At 40.1% G+C, this 19,864-nt stretch overlaps 1 protein-coding gene across 4 annotated transcripts in view; it reads right to left on the bottom strand.

Moving 5' to 3' along the window:
* The window catches only part of ttc28 (tetratricopeptide repeat domain 28), a 189,436-nt gene that overhangs the window by 29,641 nt on the left and 139,931 nt on the right, over positions 1-19,864 (bottom strand). For all 4 annotated transcript variants that reach the window (XM_017417279.3, XM_025006153.2, XM_025006154.2 and 1 more), the window contains one exon: positions 5,416-5,923. In XM_017417279.3, the coding sequence (XP_017272768.1) occupies positions 5,416-5,923 (508 nt within the window). The remainder of the gene's footprint in view (positions 1-5,415; positions 5,924-19,864) is intronic.

The raw sequence follows: 19,864 nt of genomic DNA, 5'->3' as shown, positions 1-19,864 counted from the left end.
ACTCACTGCTGTTTCCAGAGGCTTAGAAACAAAACAGAATAATCTCTATTCTTCAGTGCTCTAGGCAAGTCTGGTCTCTGTCTGTGCTCTGCTCCAGCTGTGGGCAGTAAAAAAAAAACAGTGCCAGAAAAGTACTGGATTTATGTCCAAACAAACACAATGCAGAAATGAGAATGACACAACAGTATCTAAAATATATACTGTACATTTAAGGAATACTCATCTTTTCTTCATTGTTGTTGAAAGGTTATGTGTCTGTCTAGCACTGATTGCAACACTAAAAATGATAGCAAAGTTGACATTGTTGTTGTTGTAAGTGGCACTGATCTCATATATTTTATTGGAAAAAGAAACAGGAACCTTGCTGGGCCCAGGAGAACCTCACCATGATGCAGACAGACCACAGATAAATGCGTCGACAATGGTGACTACTAGAGCTGGCCTGAAGTCATACCTTATGGCTCCACACACCATGATACCAGCAGTAATGTGTATTAAATTATATATAAAGCATTCCTTCTGAGTGATTACTGTTTTTTTCAGTGAGAGTATACACCGCTATTTTCAAAAGCAACATCAATATTACCATTGCTTTAATAATCAGATGGTGAAGAGTTCTCAACTTCAGGGGCAGTGTTACTGTATTTTAATGTAACTTACAACACATGTCACCAGTGAAAACACATATTCCAAAGCCATCAAACATTCCTAATGTCAGACTTGATATAAACCCTGTAAATCAGACGTCTGGTAGAGGCTGTATTATGCAACAAATTCTCTGAATATATTCCAGAGCTCATTCTCTCATGACTTGCAAATCATGAAAACCATGATGTAAAAAAAAATTGTACATGGAGTTTTTCATACAAGGATAGAAAATACTTCAATATACAGCAAGTGTTATTTCCCAGATAAAAAGAAAAAAATGAGATGATCTAAATACAAAGCATCTCATTACACATTGTCTGGTTCTGGGTTCATTTATGTTTTCCTTTTTCTGTTGCTTTTATTTTTTGTAAACATCGGCAGAAAGCAGTCCCCAGGGATTCTGGATAAAAGGAAGAGAGAAAAAAAAAGCTTAATTAGAACTTCTGCCTCCAGCCCTTCCAGCTGATGGAGTTGACCTTTTGTGTGACTTCTTCCAGACATATGGTTAAGTTAGAAGGTGTGATTCCAGGACAGCAAGCACATAATAACATAAACACAGCCCTTTTCAAAACCAGCGTTTTAAAGTTTCTTTGAAGTGAAATGCAAGAGGAAATAATAGTGTTTAAATTCTGTTTTGTGAATACCAGAAATATGAACTACATGCCAACCCCTAGCTTCAGTCCTGTCTTGGCTATTAAATAATGCTGACTAGGGGGCAAGTTAGCCAATTAATGAATAATAAATGGGGCTGGAATGCAACATTTTCATATCCTTTATAGGTCAGAGTGTGCTGAGCCAGAGTTGCTGGTACCGCTGGGCATCATGGTTAGATATTAAAGCATTGCAATCTCTACACAACTGCACCTAGGAGCCATGTCAGTTGCTGCTCCACCCACACTCCACGCAACATTAACGACAAGCTGAGAGGGCATAATAAAAGTTAGCTCTTTCCTGTTTCTGTAACTTTTTTCTCCCCGTTTCTTGCAAAGTGTTTTCTCCTTTTATGAGTGCTTGTTAATCTTCACTCGATCGTCAGCTCCGTCTTTGTGCGCATTGTCAGTGCGTTATTTTGTTGAAGCCAGAAACAACATCCTGTTAAGTTTTAGCCTGTATCTTCTTGAGATGAGCGGGCCTGTGGGCGCAGATGACGGAAAAAACACTGCACGCCCTTCCGCCGTAAACAAAAACAACAACAATGGGCCAATTACAGACTGGTGCTTCACAACCTCTACTTCATTCTCTGTTATCTTCATTATTCAGTTCCTCTCGAATCAGCTATTAAAGGTAATTAAGCGATTCATCAAGTCAGTTTCAATTACTGGGAGCTTGACAGCTGCAGATTAGAATCAGTGGGGGAGAGGGGCTAGACGGAGTGAGAGAAGGAGGCATCAAAAAGTGAAGCGGGAGAAGTAGTAACAGTTTAGGCAGCGCTCAGATGGGCAACAAGCTTTTTTGGATGTCAAGTGTTACTGAAGCCACATAATTGTCCAACTTGTCCAGTCTGTCTCCGTGGATCAACAGGCTTCATCGCCACCACCCACTCATTCAACATGTGCTCAGTCACCAGCTGAAGGCTTTTGATACTAAATCAGCCACACTGTCATTACTCTGTCATGACTGGTAGAACTGTAATATTAAAGTTTATGATGAATAAAAGTGCTCTCGTACTCTCTCATGCAATCACAGCACATACAGAGCAGGAATAAATTTGCTGCCTGACACAGAGTGCCCACTCGTAATAAAGCTCACATGTACTAAAGAATCATAAAATGTTCTCACTAGTGCAACCTAATTTATGACAACCAGTCACCAGCTTAAATTTAGGTGTATGTTGTAGCTAAGAGCAACCCAGGATGTGAACCCATCAGGAGGGGCAAAGCACGGCTTCAATTTATGTTTGGCCGATTAACCCTACACTCTGCCTGCACAATTTTAGACGTTGGGTTAAGGAATAATTCTTTTGGAGGAGACTATCATGCCTCTTAGTTGTCCATTAGAGTCTGGTTTACCACCATCTTAATAGCCATCATAAGTCTTCCAGGTCCGGTTGTAATTGCTGAACTAAATATTGAACAACTGCTGATATATCTCATAGAACAGTGAAAATCTCAAAAAAGACACTTTTATCCCATAAAACCCTTACTATTATTATAGAAGCAGAATGCACAAGGTTCCCTAACAATTTATTTTAGGTAGAATTAGTTGTAAAAGGCTGGATTGTTATGTGCTAGTTAAAAGTTAAAAATTAAGCACACCTTTACTTTGTAATGTATTCATTTTCACTTGTTTTTCCATTTACAACACAATAATATGATACAACAAACCACAATGCAATGCAAAATGGTATACTATATCGTCCTGCTGGGGGGAATTTGTATTGGACTCAGTGCTGTCACAGTAGCTGCTTTCACAAAAAACTCCATGCACATAAAAAAAAATCTATTAAAGAAGTATAACACAATACAGAAACAATCCACCTGTAAGATACACTACAGAATTATCTTTTCAAAAGGATTTATGTTTATGTCTTAAATGTCAAAATAAGACATAAGTAAAAATAAAAAAAATAGACTGAACGTGTCCTAGTAAAGTAACAAGAGACATATTGCACAACCTATTCAGCCTTTGAAGACATTGCTCAGAATTTTGACAGAACCAGTGTAAATACAAATTAATGTCTGGAGTTATACAAAAATACACTCTTTTCATGAGGTAAGTTAATGCCCTGAAGGCATGTGTTTTATGTTGGCATCCCATTACAATAAAGTTTCGAGCTTCCTCCATGGTCTGTCAACAGTATTTTCTTGCACAAACTTTAGGACATTTTCTGCTCCAGAACTTAATGTAATTGTTTACAGTTTCTACATGTAAACATCTTTGAATGAAATAATGAATGGTTTATTAGCATCACATAAGATGCTAATTACCTCTCCTAAAACTAGCATAAACATTGAGGTCTACTTCACCATAAATATCCCTGAAATAAGTACACAGCACACATGCATTCTGTAAATACCAGAAGGCAATAGAAGCTAATGCTGCAAGGCCAAACACAAACACAAGACACTAAACTTTACATTTCCTGTATAATTAAGTTTTTTCAATGAATGTTGTAATTATGGATGTGGACTTTTTGTTCCTGATACATATTTGAGTCATTTAAGATTAAATATCAGCCAATACAGAGTTCCAAACCGATACTTGTTTGCTTTTTCTTTACAGCACATACTTGCAGATCACATACCATGAGTCGAATAAAATTATTGAAATCAATGCAATATGTTGATCATACAGAGTGATAAATTCAGTCACGTAATTAGTCTTTCCCTACCGCTGACCCATGGAAACCTATCTGTTCTTTTTAAAGTTTTCTCTAAAGTGTGTCATTTAGCCATACTAGCTTTAAGAGCTGGGTGAACTCAGTGTACTCAGCTGAGTGTTTGGATTTTAAATGTCTACACAAACTAAAATAGGTGGTATTGAATGTAGCTCTATCACCACTGTCTCAAGAAATACCTGAATTAAAAATGTTGCAAGAAGCAACTAAACTGCTCTCAATTTGTATTTTAAAATTTTTTAATTTTGCAAACATGTTGGCACAATACTTCCCAACATTTTATGACAGCCGTTACTACAGCACAGCTGACATAAAACCACAGACAGCAGGTTAACACCAGAGACCAGGAGCAGAATGTGGTCAAATACTACTCCAATATCAATCAATCAGGACCAATTGGGACCCTGATCCAATACTTGAGATCAGCTTGGGACATCCCTAAATGTTATTCAACCTCAGTCCCCTCTCTCTTATCCTGTCTTACTTCTGCAAGCTAGGTCTAAGTGGGCAAATTCCAAAGAAAGTTCATATTGTAGCAAAAATCGGTCTTGTTTGCCTTTGTCTTGTTGCTCTAACCACTTTCCAGAGGTGTAAAACTGTTACAGCATCACACACTACGTTCACCGTTTTTGATGCAGGATGTCTTTTGACTTGTATTTCAAATTAGAATACATTGCAGGGCCTACATGATGGTCTTTATTGTGTGTGGATTTTTCATTTTTTTCTGTGTCTATATGTGGCTTCCTTCCTTGGAAAGTCCAAAACCTTGTATGCTAGGACAAATTTGATTCTAGCACTGGTGTGAGCATGTGTGATTATCTGTCTTTTTGGGACAGTACTAAGAAGCATTGGTCATACCTACATCAATTGGAATGAATTATAGTAACCTAGGATTCTCTTTTCACACTTAAAAATCAAGGTACAGGAACGTCTCTAAAAAGGTACATTGGCTATGTCACTCCAGCTGTAGCCTAGAAGGGTGCAGGCACCTTGAATGGTGCCTTGAACAATGGTATGTTTTTGTCCTAGGATACAGCTGCAGTGACAAAGTCAATGTACCTTTTTAGGTATATTCTTGTACCTTGATTTCTAACTGTGTACAGAATATGGCGCGTAGACTTAATAGATGTCAATGGTTCAATTGTGAATCTAGCTACTGAGAATATATTAAAGGCAACTTCATCTTTTTAAAATGGGAATATATTACCATTGAATTATGTGTGTATTGTTTAAGTTTGTTTTAACGGTTTAATAATTTATGGATTTTTTTTGTGTAGGCAGCCACTGGGACAGGACTGAGTCCCAAACAAATTTCCCACGGAGGATAATGAAGTACATCATATCATTTTGTATCCTATATGAAAAGTGTGGTATACATGGTATAATTAGTTAACAAACATATTTTAACTCTATGCCTTCTCCATACATACCTAAATTGGAGGAGGCCCTTCCCTCGGCAGCCCTGTCCTTCAGTCCTTCAGCAATAGACAGCTGCTGTTCGTGGTACTGCTTGGCCCTCTCCAAGTCTTGCATGCAGCGGGCAGCATGTCCCAGCCCTGCGTAAGCTCTCATCTCAATGGATTTTTCTTCCAGCTCCTGGGCAAGCTCCAGAACATGAGTATGGTAGGACATAGCCTTGTCAAAATTACGATGGTAGTGGTAGGCACTGCCTAAATTGCTGTATGCCCGAGCTTCCTCTCGTTTATTTTCCAGGGCTTTGGCTATGCCTAAATGTTGTTCATGACACTGAACAGCATTATCAAAGTCTCCCATGGCGATGTAGACTGCCCCCATGTTTCCTAGCTCTCGAGCCTCAGAGAGCTGATCCTTGGACTGCTTGGCCAGGAGGACACACTGCTTGTGGCTGGCGAGGGCGTTCGGATAGTCCCCAATGGCTGTATATACATGGCCCAGGCTGCTCAGCGCCATTGAAGCAGCCTGCAGAAACACAGGTAGAAAGACAGGCACACAATAAGTGAGAAAGTAGAAAAGTAATGAAATGTAGGCAAAAAGGGCCTTATTAATTATACAAACATTCCATTAACAGCAAGTCATTTTGTTGGCTCTGCATCACAGATTTCCATCACTCAATAAAATGTCCCTTTTACCAGAAGAACTGTACATCAAATGTGAGAGAAAAAAAATAAATTCTTAAGTCTCTAAGGAGGCCAAATGCTCAGAGACCAAACAACAAGCAAAAGCTGATTTGATTTTGTCTGTGCTGAGAAAGGAGGGGGGTAAAGTGTGATGCAGATCAGCACAGCAGCAGGCTGGCTTTAATGCAGTCAGTTTGCCCACTGCAATCATGCCTCATGGCGTGCCACCACAAACGGAACAAAGACTCTGCTAATCAGGCGAGAGAGAAGGGAGGTTTCAGCTTCACACCAGAGCTGTGGGGGGCAGCAGACTGAAGACAAGACTTTTCAAGCTATACACATCTAGAGTAATATTCTGTGTATCGTAATCCACTCAACCCTCCATTTTCTCAACAAGAGTCCATCTGAGAAAGTAAAACCACAGAGAAAACTGACTAAACCAGAAAACTGAGAGGAATACAGTGAAATGGAGAGAGTTCACAAAGTGCAGTCTTGACTTCTCATGTGACACATTCACTGCGTGCTTATTACCTGGTTATACAGAGGATAAACAGTCGGGAATGGGGGTCAGTTGTCATTGCGTGAACAGATGTTCAATTAATCATGCAGGGGCAAATAATAAATCATATCCTTCCCAATGTCCCACTCTGCATTCACCAGCCAGAAAAAGGGTTGGAAAGAGGCCAGCAAATAGGTGAGGCACCCTGACAGCGAAGGCCACAATACTGCTTTTCTTGTATAGCTTCAGGATGCTGAAATTTGAAAGTCAGCAACAGTGAGGAATGAACTTCTACAGGAGTAGGACATTTATGAGAGCCCTTTTACAGCCACATGATCTAAAATTTTCCACAGTTACTTGCATTAGACTGTAAAGGGGGCATCAATTTGAACTTTACTCATAATTATATCATATTTTACAGAACACATCTAGACAACAATGGGCAAAATATACGAGCATAAAAAAAGAAGGGATTTTTACTTTGCTTTAGAAGAAATTGATAAAAAGTATTTCTCTCTTTGTACATGAGGAAAGAAAATCTTGATGTTTGGACACTCTTGGAAACGCTTATAAAGACAAATTCTTCTCTTTGAATCTTTTAGACACCCTTTTTCTAAATGCAGAAATACACAAAAAAACTATCTTTCCTTCATTTCACATAGCTGCTGATGCCTGGAACCAATTACCTGCTGACATAAGGACTTCCAGCAGTTTTGCTCAAGTTTAAAGACTCGACAAGGCATTATACGAGCCCGGGGAGGCAATTACCCTCCGTCACAACTGTTGCTGTTTCATGTTCCCAGATAGCCTATCTAGAGCTGCTCAATTACATGTGCCTTTTGAAGCTTCGCTCCATCTCTCCGACTCAAATTTCCACTTTTTGAGCAGAAAACAGAGGATTGCTCATCTCTGTCTGCCTTCAACCAAGCACAGTGGGGAGGCAGGGGGGAAGGGAAAATGAGAGGGAGGGGTGCAATCTACTCCAGTTGAGATGAGTTGCTCTTGTGATCAGTGTCCCTCTAAAGTGAGACTGCAACGCTGCATTTTCTCCTCAAATGGGAGCCAAGATAGGCAGATAATGAGGATCCAGCCCTGCCAGTAACAGAGGATGTACTGTGTTTGGCTCAGAGAAGGACAACTGGGACCATATGCATCTCTCTCCCTTCTGACTATATTCCCCACCGCCACTGCTCATTTTGACTCCCCACCAATATTGCAAAAATAACTTTTTGTCTGGGGGAAAAATAATTCTGCAGAATGCATAATTTCCACCAAACTGACTTCATTTTAATTTTTATTTCAGTTTCTCTTTTGCACATCTTTCCTCTGTTTTCATTTTCACAAACCTGCCCCCACCCACACACACACACACACACACCGTCCACTCAAACACACCCACCTACACACAGTTTATCTGAAAAGTCAGATTTGATTGTGTTTACAGAGTTCAGCCTTTCTCCGGACGTGTGGGGATTTGATTAATCCCAACGCCCTCTATTTTTACACTGTTGATAAAGCACTGGCTCTAATCAGCAAACACATTTTGTACAAAGGGTCTCCTAATGAAAGGTAGGCTAGTTTTGGAAGGGAGAAAGTAGAAGTGGAGACAGGTGATGGAAGAAGAGGACTGAAATGACAAATTCATGCAAATCAATGCTTGGCTCCAATAACCTTATTTCATTTCTGTTCTCTCAGGGACAATGGTTTATGATTCAACCTCAACTAGTCGTGTTTTCTTTGTGCAGCACTTTCAAAGCACATGGTACTAAGTAAGGCATTTCACTTAGCACAATTAGCTCCTTATGTCAGGCAGCAGAGCTCCTCCTGAGGTCCAGGGCTGGTGGTTCTGTGTGAGTTCTGTGACTCAGAGCTCCTGATGTGTGTTTTTCTTTTACTTATCCTGGAACAGAGGAGCGCTGCCCACAGCTTCACTGCTGTGTTGATTTCTGTGGTTTTGCCGCACCTCGCAGCTGTGTGACCATGTCTTTGAAAGTCCTCCTTATTTCACTTTGGTCCTCTGAGGTCTGATGTACTCCAAACAACTAAGGCTATCATCACGGACTGGCTCAGGTTATGGGACGAGCTTGGTTGTCATGGTGATCTTAGGCAGTTGGATTCTGACTAAACTTGTAAAAAAAAGTCTTTACTTTGAAGAAAGTTCCAAACATTGGTGTGGAGCCTCCCTCTGAATGAGAAAACCAGGCACATATAAACACAGGCAGGTGTACAAACAAATATCTACTGCTTTTAATACCAAAACCCTCTCCAAAAGGATGTAACATCAATACAATGTTTTTATATAGACAGGGTTTCATTGTGTTAACTGTTTCAAGAGATCATAACAAGGATCAAGAAGGTTTAGAAGTCTCAACTGAAAACTGAATTATATAGACTTTTTTATAATATACAGTATGTATATTAATGTGTAGTCATGGAAAACTAGAAGGGAGATAAGACCATAAACCAGTGACAGCAGATTAAAGTGTATGTGAGAATAAGAAAGATAGCAGATGGGGTTGAGAGATTAAGGTGTTAAAAATCCTACTTCGCCCTCTGTTCAAACAGCATGTTGCAGGAAAACCTGGCACCCCCCCTCCTACTTTAGGTAAGTGCTGTAACGGGATTATATGACAGGGGAGAGAAGTTGCTCTGTCTTGTAAAGACGAGATGGACAGCAGGTTTAATTGTATTACTGCGAAGGTGGGAACAACCTCACTGTTCACTGAACTGACACAAATATTGGGCCTTTACCCTGTGTTGATATCATGCAAACAAATTGTCAAGATTTAAAATTCAAAGTAATGAATAAATGTTAGTGTAAAAGATGTCTGAAAATGCAGAAGCAGCCACAAAAAGTCAAGGAATAAGATATAGTGTTTAGACTTTTTGCTGAATGTGACATTCGTAGTCCTAATTCTCTCATTGCTTCTTGAAATGCTTTTACAACTTAACCAGAGTCCATTTCTGCCTAGTTGAATTTACTGGACATAAATCAGGAAAGCCTCACAGTTGAAGGTGTACATCTGAGCAAACTCTGCAAAGAGGGTAAAAGAACTGGTTGCAGACCCGCGAATACAGACTGTGTCGAGGCACAGATGTGGGGGAACGAATCATCATATTTCCTGCTGCAGTATAAGTGCTCAAAAGCACACAGCCTCAATCATTCGTAAATGGCACAAGTTTCCAAGCACTAACAGGCTTCCGTGAAGTAAAAGTGCTGCCAAACCTTTTATTATGTGACAGAGAAAACACTCAATAAAAGAGATATTTTGGTTTTATATTTAATAAATTTACTAAACATGGACATGGTAGAACGGTGCGCAAATTCTGAACAAAACAAGACAACTCCAATGAAGAAAGGTTTTTAGTCAGAATTACCAAAATGAGAGAAATTCTCAAAGTATCTAAAACCCCTTTGTCACATATTAATCAAAAAAATGTTCGAAATAGTTTAAGAGACCCATGACATGCTTTCCTTAAGTTGATTGTTTCGATTATTGATCAACAACAATAAAATCATTAAAGGCCTAACATTTCCTGAAAGACTGACTATTGCCCACTCCAGGTTTAAACTAAAATTATCTTGTGATGAGAGATGTTATTACCTTATAACTGTTTTGTTCAAGCCTTGTAAATGAGGCACGATCTCGTGCAGTACTATAAGATCTTGTAAGATGTGTTAGCTCTCAGAATATGTGTTGAGGATTATTCTCAGCTACTACGACACCAAATTTTTGTTCCATATTTCTAATATTAGTTATAGCCATTTTTGTGTTTTCTGAGGCCGATTAGCTGTGGTGGCCATGTTAAATTGGGCTGACTCCAAATATTAATGTGTTGAAGATGGACATCCAATAATTGGTTTCTGAAAGATTCATTAAAATCCGTTCAGTGATTCGCAAAACATTTTGCTAACAGACAGACAGCATTGACTCCAATAGTTTTGAAAACAAATGTCTCTCAATCAGTTAGCACTCACAATATGTGTTGGGGATGACTCACAGCTACTACCACATCAAATTTTAGCTCACTATCTGTGAAACTGATTGAGTTGTAGCCTTTTAGTGTTTTCTAAGGTCAGTTAGCCATCTTGAATTGGGTTTGTTCCAGTTAATCAGTTATAAATGTACCCTCAACGATGACTTTTTAAAAGACATGTTTCTAAAGCTATACACATGCACGCACACGAACACACACACACACACATAAACACCAAAAAAAAACATTATCACCCATCCATGTTTGGCCGCGGGTAGTAAATAGGCAAGACCAAAACCGAAAAGTGACACTTCACAAGACTAAAACTGGGAGTGTGTCAAAGTCAGTTTCAGCTCATTATTTTTGCAACGTATTTTCAGCATACACTGCTATTAAATGCCTTGGTTAACCATGAGAGGAACAAACAAGCCACTGTGATGCCAGTTCCTTCAAAAACATGGCTCTTGTGCATAAACATCTTATTCTTAGACTACACACATACAAATACACACACACGCACACAAGCACACACACACCAGTGTATTCTCTGGTAAACACATGCACACAAGAACAACGGTCTAATTAAAAGGAATTGCAGAGGGAAGGTGAGGAGGACCATGCACCAGTGTCTTCTCTAACGAGCTGCGTTTGGGCATCAACAGGAGCTGGCTGGGAGGAAACAGAGTCCCACTTTGGAGGGAGAGGGGTGGTTGGGTGGAGCAGTAAGGGAGGAGGGGGAAGCACAAAGAGCTAGAGGAGAAATTGTCTTTGAAAGATGAAAGAATACCGAAGACATCCCTAAGGTGAGCATGTGTTAAGATCTGCATTCACCCAGAGCAATAAGTTTTGACAAAAAAAGGAAACGTCTCAACTGTTATCAGCTAAAAGGGAGCTGACCAGTAAGTGATGGTCTAAAAGAGACTTAAAAGATGATCTCTATAGTGCATATGTTCTTATCTGTGTGAGCATGTGAATGTCTCATTAAACAAGAGAGAAAACAGGGAGTTTATATGATGGCATGCTGGTTATATCAGTGTGCTGGATTAGGGTGGAATGGTATTTGGTAAAATTTCCGTCTGGTTTTATGTGCCTGTGCTCCATTCTCTGTCCTCGCTCTGTGTTTACAGAGATATGGATCCTAAGGGAGTCACCATTAGAAGAGCCAAATGACTGCCACTCTGCCATAACAAAACCTTCTGCTTTTTAAACCGGCAAAAGCTGTGCTTCCCCAAGCGGGAGCAGGTACAACTGCGCCTCATTGCCCTACCCCACTAACACTTGCGGGCAAACATGGACACACATGCACACACAGATGTAATTTCCCTGCTTCAGAAGACATGAAGTTGACTTGCATACATGTCCTGGAGATTCACCCCAGACCTAACGACAAGCTGCCTGTTTATAAAAACTAGCCTTATAGGAAGGTCTGAACATCCTTGCAGCTTACTAACAAGTAATCTGACTCTGTTTTGATGCACAGAACTACTGTCAGGATTTAATAAACAGAAGCAGAGTTAACTATTCTGGAGGGACTTGTTTTGCAGAGAATGAGGCGAGAAAGGGTTGTGAGTTTAGGTGGTGTTTTAATTAGCATTATGATAGTATTTGTTAAAATGCATCTGCAGTCTTTATAGTTTACCTCTGAAAGGTGTAGGCATAAGAGATTTGGCATAGCAAGCTGCCTGTGTTAGCTGCTCAGATGCAGAATCGGACCATAAACAAATGTGCCTGGCTAAATGAATGTGGCTCCCTGCACCCTTAGGGATTGTGGTTCTCAGAGTGACAGTTCTTATCAGTTCGGACCTGGCACTAACCTACATCCTGGGCGATCTGATTGCACTTGGACAGTGCTAATTTCAGGTGTGAACACTCAGGACAGATTGAAGGTGGCTTTTTTTTAGATCACCTCCAGAGGTGAGCTGGGACACTTTTATCCCATTTAGTAGGTTGAATTCAAACCATCCTGAGCCACACTGAAGGACCACCTACTGAACTGATGCTACATGAAGCAACTTACTATTTGACTGACTCCTTGTCAAATAAAATGACCATTTCATCAATTTACCAGGATGCTGTATGGTGAGAGTATCTGTAATGTAATGTTTATTCTGATTGATCTTGTAGCTGACTGGACCTACTGTGGTCACCATACTGTAAAATGTAGAGTTTCAGTCTCAGAATAACAATCTGAGGTTCCCAGTATTGTGCTGCATGTTCACCAACTTACAGACTTCTGATGACAGTGAATTTGTGTAGAAAACATCCAATGGCTGCCAGTGTGCTGTCGAGTATTTTACTGCGGTGGTGTTTTACAGGTTAAAATCATCTGTGTCTGCTCTGACACTGAGCTCTAAAGTCACAAATCATTTCAAGCTTTTTTTTACTTTTCACATTGTATCTGTCAGATTACAAAAGTAGACTCAAGTGACTCTGACCTGCACTAAGAGCAAAATATTATTAGATAGTTCAGATGTCTGAATGTGTTTGCGATTTTAGAGAAACTTCAGTAGACCTGGTGATTTCCTGTTTGTTGATCAGCTGACTGTGCCAGGTGTGAACACTTGTACTTAGAGCTGTCCACTTGTGACTAAATCAACCAGGACACATGTTAGTGCCAAGTCTGAAGAGAGTCTGCATTACTATATAAACATCCAGGATTCAGAGGTCTATAGAGGCTGATGGTGATACAGCTGCTTGGTTCAGTCCAAGCTCAATGTTGGCTTATTTTAAGACAAGTGATACATAGGTTTATCTTTACATTTTCAACTTTTAAAGTGATGCCAGTAAAAGTCAGTTCTCGTTGTTACCATAATTCTAAATCAGGGAAGGATCATCATGTATACGTGCTTCTTTTGGAAAAGCTTTAACAAATATAGACTTTAAACCAATTTCTTTGATCAATGATCAGAGCTAATCTGATCTAATGACAGTGATGAGATAACAGTGGAGACACTTGTTTCTCTATGACCTATGTAAAATTGAGATAAATGACACCATGGGACCTTTAGCTTCATAATTCTTTTAGCCTTCACAGGACATGTTCACAAAGGACTGATTGTCACTAAAGGTCATGAGATGGATGAAGATGTTCCACTTCCACACGGCTGGTCAAAATCGCAGACAGCCAAAGTCAGAAACAAGCACAAACATCCATGCTGCATGAGATGAAGGGGATTAATGATATTGACAAGCCACAGTGCAGGCAACGTTTTTGCAAGTGAAAAAAAGAAAGGCTTTTTTTTAAGTGTGGGGTGTGCAGTGGTGCAAGACGAATGGTGGATCATTTCGGGTTACTTCAGAGACTCAGTATCCAGGAACTCAAACATCCATACACAAAGACACAAAGTGACACACAAGAACACCAAATATATCCCAGAGCTTTGTGGGTTTAACCTGTGTGCGTGTATGGAAATCCTTCTGTGTGCTGCAAGGTTTTTGCATTTGTGTGCAAGGGAATATATCATCAAGTATGTGCTTTTGTATGTGTGAGTGTGTGTGTGGTTTTCCTTTTTTGACAATAAACTGCATGAGTTGATGGTAAACAAGCAATGTGGGAGAGAGGAAGAAACGTGAGAGGCACAGTGAAAAATGTAACCTGACAGTCTCCGCCAGTCTTAGTGGAAAATTTGACTGTTCCCTTTTTACGTGGCGTGGGGGTTTGATATTTCAAGCTCCCTCTCTCCGACAATGTGCTAGACAAAACACTGTTGACAAAAATGGCCTAATGTTATAACAGGAAAGAAAAGGGAGGGTGGCAGAGCAGCTGAGCTTCCCAGCCCCCATAGCCTCCGTCTTAGAGTGCCTGTCCCTTGTGGCAGGATGTCAGCATTGTTCAAATGCAAAAACAGCCCTCCTGCCTTCTGATATAAACACATGAATCTAAAGTCTGCTAGAGGAGGAAATTGAAGAGGTAGCACACAGGGGAAGTGGGGCACTGTGAATGAATCTTAATGTACTCCAAATCAGAGCAAAGCCTTGAAGGGTTGTATGGCACTGCTGTTTATTTCTCTACTAAAGTCAAATCTCCACAGGCAAAGCTGTGTGATGCCTGGTGGTGTAGGGAATCAATTCTTGAGAGACTTTGTGGTGACAGAAAGGGAAATCACAGCGGTGTTTCAAAGTCATTTGAGAGCAGGGGTGGTGAGGTATGCTTCAGCATTTGCCACTTTGCAAAGCCTCAGGTGAGGAGCAAAGTGGATAACTCCTTCTTAACAGGTATAAGGGTGAGGGCCAGTGCTGAATGTGACTGGAAAGGACTAAAGTGTTCACAAAAAATGTTTTGCAAAAAATCTAAAGTATGTAATATATATATTGATGATGTAGGTAAATTAAAATAAAAAAACAAATTTTTATTTTTTTTTATTTTATTTTCATTAAAAAACTAATTAGCTGTTATGACGGGTTTCTAGTGGGTTTGAGGGCACACTGACAAATGTAGTGTAGCTTGAATAGGTTCACGCTCGCAATTGAGAGCAGTCAGCGGGATGCCGGGCAGTCAATCCAAGGGTGCAAAAGTCCAGGGTTAATAAAGGGCGCTTTGGAGCCTGAAGGATGGGAGCCAGGGTCTCTGGCAGACCACACAGCTAGACAAATCAGGCCTGACAGACAGAGTTCCATCTTTTTAATAGTACACAAAAAAGAGGATAGGAGGAGAGATTAGAGAACACACAGGTTAAGGTCTAAGGACCCGGATCGATATGAGCTGGCCAGAGTTGTTGCTTGGAGCAGCCTGACACAATGAATGAAATGAAGAGTGACAACCAAGTGTCGAGCCTCTCTGCACATCGCAGTTCTCGTCAAGAAAAGGGGAGCTGTTGTGCAGCTCGCCTCTAAACCATCTGAAACAGTGAGCAACTCATGCCTAATGGGTTCAGACCACACTAGATTTCTGTGAAATGGAGGGATGATGGGATTTTTTTTTTTTTTTACTTCTTTGATTTTATGTGTTTTCCTTTTGTGATTGAAAATGTCTGAGTCACAAAATCTCAGGTAAATAAATGTTGAAAGTCAAAATCAGGGAAGAGGTTAAAATGGATTAATAATTTGAGTGTAATCGGCTGCGTAATGTTTTTTTTTTCTTTTGTATACATGAGGATTTTAAAGTTAATGTCAATTAACACATTGTACAAATTTAAAATCTATGGGATTTCCTCTTTCTCAAGTCAAAAGCAGTAAAGAGGGTTCCTTTTTAACATACTAAACTTGCAGGTGTTACAGATGAGAGGGTGTGGTCTTGCTGTGGCTTTGCTTTAATAAGGAGTTCATGATTCTGGGTAAACTAGTCAAGATTTTATTTAAAGACACCCAAGACATCTGTTGTGCTTTACATGAAAGGTTTCATCCAATTTCTATCAAGACTCCAAAACTCACATAAATCAGCGGATCAAGTGACTGTGTGAAAAAGATCACTCACAGTGGAAAAACAAAGCTTTTCAGCTTCTTTTATCTCACAAACTCTCTTCTCATCACACCTGTTACCAACGGCAACAAGCAGCTACTGCTAAATGCTCAAGAGGTCAAATAAGACAGGAAACAAAAACTTTAGCCGCTACAGAGGTACACCAGTTTTAAGGAAACCTTGGTAACCATAACTCAGGGATCATTCTCCTTGTTACAACAACAAAATTTGATGAAAAAATATTTTAAAAGGAAGGCAACATTGATAGGAATTCTGAATTGAATTTTTGACCCTCATGCAATCCCTCCACTTACATTCCTGCACATTATAAAATATGTTTTTAGTCTGCACACATTTATTCTGTTTGGATTTAATAGTTACCAATCAAAAGGAGCTAAAAGGCTTTTCTGCAATCTGTGTGCACGATTTGCTAATTAACAAGCAGGTGTTTTGCCGAAATCAGAGTTCCCCCCGAAGAAAACAAGCACTTTTGTTTGGCCAAATAATTACAGAACATCTATTATAAAATGTCCAAAAACATTTAGCCATGTGTTCATTTTTATGGAGTCATTTCCAGTGAGTATTAGCTGCCACTGTACTGATAACAAAAACTGCTGAAGTCTCTGATGTTGTTCATTTTTAAGATTGAATTAGACAGACTTGTTTAACATTTGGTTAGTTGTGGAGAAGATAAAGACTCAGTTATGATTGTTTTTTATATTCATCCTACAATATTGGCAAAAAAAACCTTAGGTGATGTGATTCAATCTTTGCATGTAAAAGCAAGCCTCGAAGAAAGTTTAATGACATCTAAACAAAGCAATGACAACCAAATTTCAACTTCGCATTCTGTATCACAAGTTACAAAGTGAGCCTGAAAAAATCAAGGCAGAACGTATTTGAAGGTATCTGCAGCTGACTATTTGCCTCAGTTAAATCATCAAATTGTAAAAAAAGATGGCTGTTGTTAAAAAAACTAGCACCATCAAACAACCTTTCACCTCTCGTCTGTTAAGCAGCCAGCTCCATAGCACCTTAAAGCAACACTTGTCATCATGTTCTGCGGTGTTGATCAAATAAATCTGCAATGACATGCAGCTGAGAGAGTGAAAGGGTCCCGTTCTACCCTTTAGTCCAGCACACCAACCAGTTAAATCCTTTCCTTCCCCTGCGTTTCTGTTCCTAAAATGTAATTACAAGCCTGGCGAGGGTGGCTACTTTGGCCTGGACAGAACACAGCATCGACACCAACTCTTACAGGGATCAAAAGACAAGGCTATCCCTGCAAAACACCTTTGCACCTTACCGCTCCATAGACCGCGACTCCTTCAAGCTACAGAAGACTAACCCCCATGAGTTTAACACCACTGGGCTTTACAGTACGCTTTAGCTGCAGGTGGACAGAGCTGGTTTCCCTGATAAAGAGTTAAAAAGGGGATTTTAGCACCGGGCTGTAAAAAAAAACCTTCAGAAGCACAGTATGTAAAATATGCCCAAAAAGATGTGTGGACACACTACTTCCCACTGCAGCACAGACTTAAGACAACGGTAAGCTTACTTAGTCCAACATAATGGAAACCAAATCCCAGGAACATTTCTTCCCTTGTCCCTTGCGAGACACATCTGCCTCCTGGGTTGACAGTGTTCCTTTTATCAAAGCCTGTGTCTGCGTGTTGAGACAAAGGTATCAAACCCAAATAGCCTAATTACTTTCCTTAAATCTGAAATTTCCCAGGACAGTACTAAATGGATCTACTGATGCAGTCCATTTGCAGGAAGTAAGGGCCACTAAGAACCAGACAGAGGGGGGAAAAGACAATGGCAGATGAAAGATCAAGGGTGTGCCAGGCTGTAGCGTGCTGATGAGACACAAAGGGATGATCTGGAAATAATTGTTACTTTTAAGCGACATTTTCAGGGAAATGTGAGACCACCTGCCAGTGATGCCTCCAGCCGTGAGCACACGCCACAGGACTCTGATTGACAGAGAAGGTAAATAGTTGCTAGCAGGGGCCGTGATTGTATCTCTTGCCTCTGGCAGAACAGCAGTGAAGGTGGACGGGTGATTGGCTTTTGTTACAACCCTTCAGCCACAAATTAAGTTGGCATCTCAATCGAGCCAACAGAGATGCACGTTTGCTCAAAGCTAATTTCTACACCAACAAGCCACCATGCACACAAAAAACAACAAGAAAACCAAATACACATCTGTCTCTGCTACATTACCATAAGCAGTTCTGGAAAAACAAAATCTTAATGGAGAAAGATACATTGAAGAAATTCCAAGGGAAAGGGGGAAGGGAGTGTTCGGGGACTAAGAGTTGGAAAGAGACAGAGAACAGAAAGGGGAATATGTTTACCAAACACTCTGCAGGGACTGTGTTGGAATTTTAAGGCCTGATTTTTGTGGAATGCTTGTTGTGCTCAGGTCACGCAATGTAGCAGAGGGGGATATGCCAGCGAAGGAGGAATACTTGCCTCAGCTGAACTATCCCCAATGACAAAAAGCTGAAGCTACAAAACAAAGCGGGGGAAAACTTGTAGCGAAAGTTAAAGTTAATCTGACTTAAAGCAGACCCATGAGTATCAGTGGAATTCAACTTCAACAAGTCAAAATAAAGAAAGACCAGTGAAGCAAAAATAAGAAGGAGGAGAGAGTTAGAGGTACAGCTTTGCCAAGACCAACATCTCTTACATGACTCACACCACATCTGCAGCAACAAATGGCTTGGTCTGAATTATTGTGAACTGGAACTAACATGAGTGCCCGCAGCTGTATGTGCAACACACACACTGGCATGTATACTTGAAAAAAATTGTAATAAAAACAAAAGGCAACATATAAAACTTTAGGTCACCTATACATGCAGTCATGATAAAAAAATTAAAGACAAAAAGTAAAGATCCTTTTAATATTAAAGCTTTAGATACAGTGTATAGCAAAAAAGTGATCTTTACAACATTTACCAGCCTTTAAAATGGGATACAACCTCAAACTAACAACAGGACCTTTTCAGCACCATTGTGTTTAAAAGCAAAGCAAAAATGCAGAAGCAGTGCCTACAAAATCAACGTGCATCCAATGATTCAACAGCTTGTAAAGCCACCTTTAGCAGAAATAATAGAAAAAAGCTGGAACCAAAGATGCTACTTAGGAGTAATCATATTCTGTTGGATCGTATTGGCTTTTCACCTTTATCTGGGGAAGTTTTGATCCTTGGGCTGTGAGTAGTTGGCAAACAACATTCATGAAGGAGTCCCCTAAATGTCTCACGCCTTTCCCGGGGTTCTTAACTTCCTCCCGTGAGTCACAGAGGATCATAGCTCTTTCGCTTGAGTTTTGAAAATGTTCCAAAAATGTGTGCAACAATTTTTCTTTCAAAATACTTACAAAGTCACTATGGGCGTCTCCAACGTGTCTCGAGCCTATTTGAAATTTGCTGCAGGTGTCTCCAACCCAACAGAAAATATCTGAGGCAAGTGCCTAGGTCTAAAAACTACACTGATAATAAATAATAATTACTGTAAAACCAGTCAAAACCTGCCTATTTTCTTGTACTCCAGCAGATTAAATCATAAACATGGGGGTGGCTGCCAGGGTGGATACAAAAAGAGGCAGGTGTGATGTGTGCGGAGGTGGACAGCAAAATAATATGCATGGCCAAGAATTGCAATTTTGCAAGCCTTGCACATAAAAATAAGCCATGATTTTAAAAACTGGCTTATCAAAACACAGCCTCACGGCTCATTGGTCACTTGATTGCAAACATTTACAGTTCAGTGAGACTGCAGCTGAAAATGTATGTATTTTCTTACAATTTTGAGGGATTTCTTTCGCCAAATACCGTCTCAACAGTTAAAGCTTAGTGAAATGCCACCCTTAAATCAGGGGCAGATGGCAGGGTTGT

This window comes from Kryptolebias marmoratus, linkage group LG1 (genome assembly GCF_001649575.2).
Source record: "Kryptolebias marmoratus isolate JLee-2015 linkage group LG1, ASM164957v2, whole genome shotgun sequence".
NCBI lineage: Eukaryota > Metazoa > Chordata > Actinopteri > Cyprinodontiformes > Rivulidae > Kryptolebias > Kryptolebias marmoratus.
Note: the sequence above shows the minus strand (reverse complement) of the source record. Positions and strands in the feature narration are given on the sequence as shown.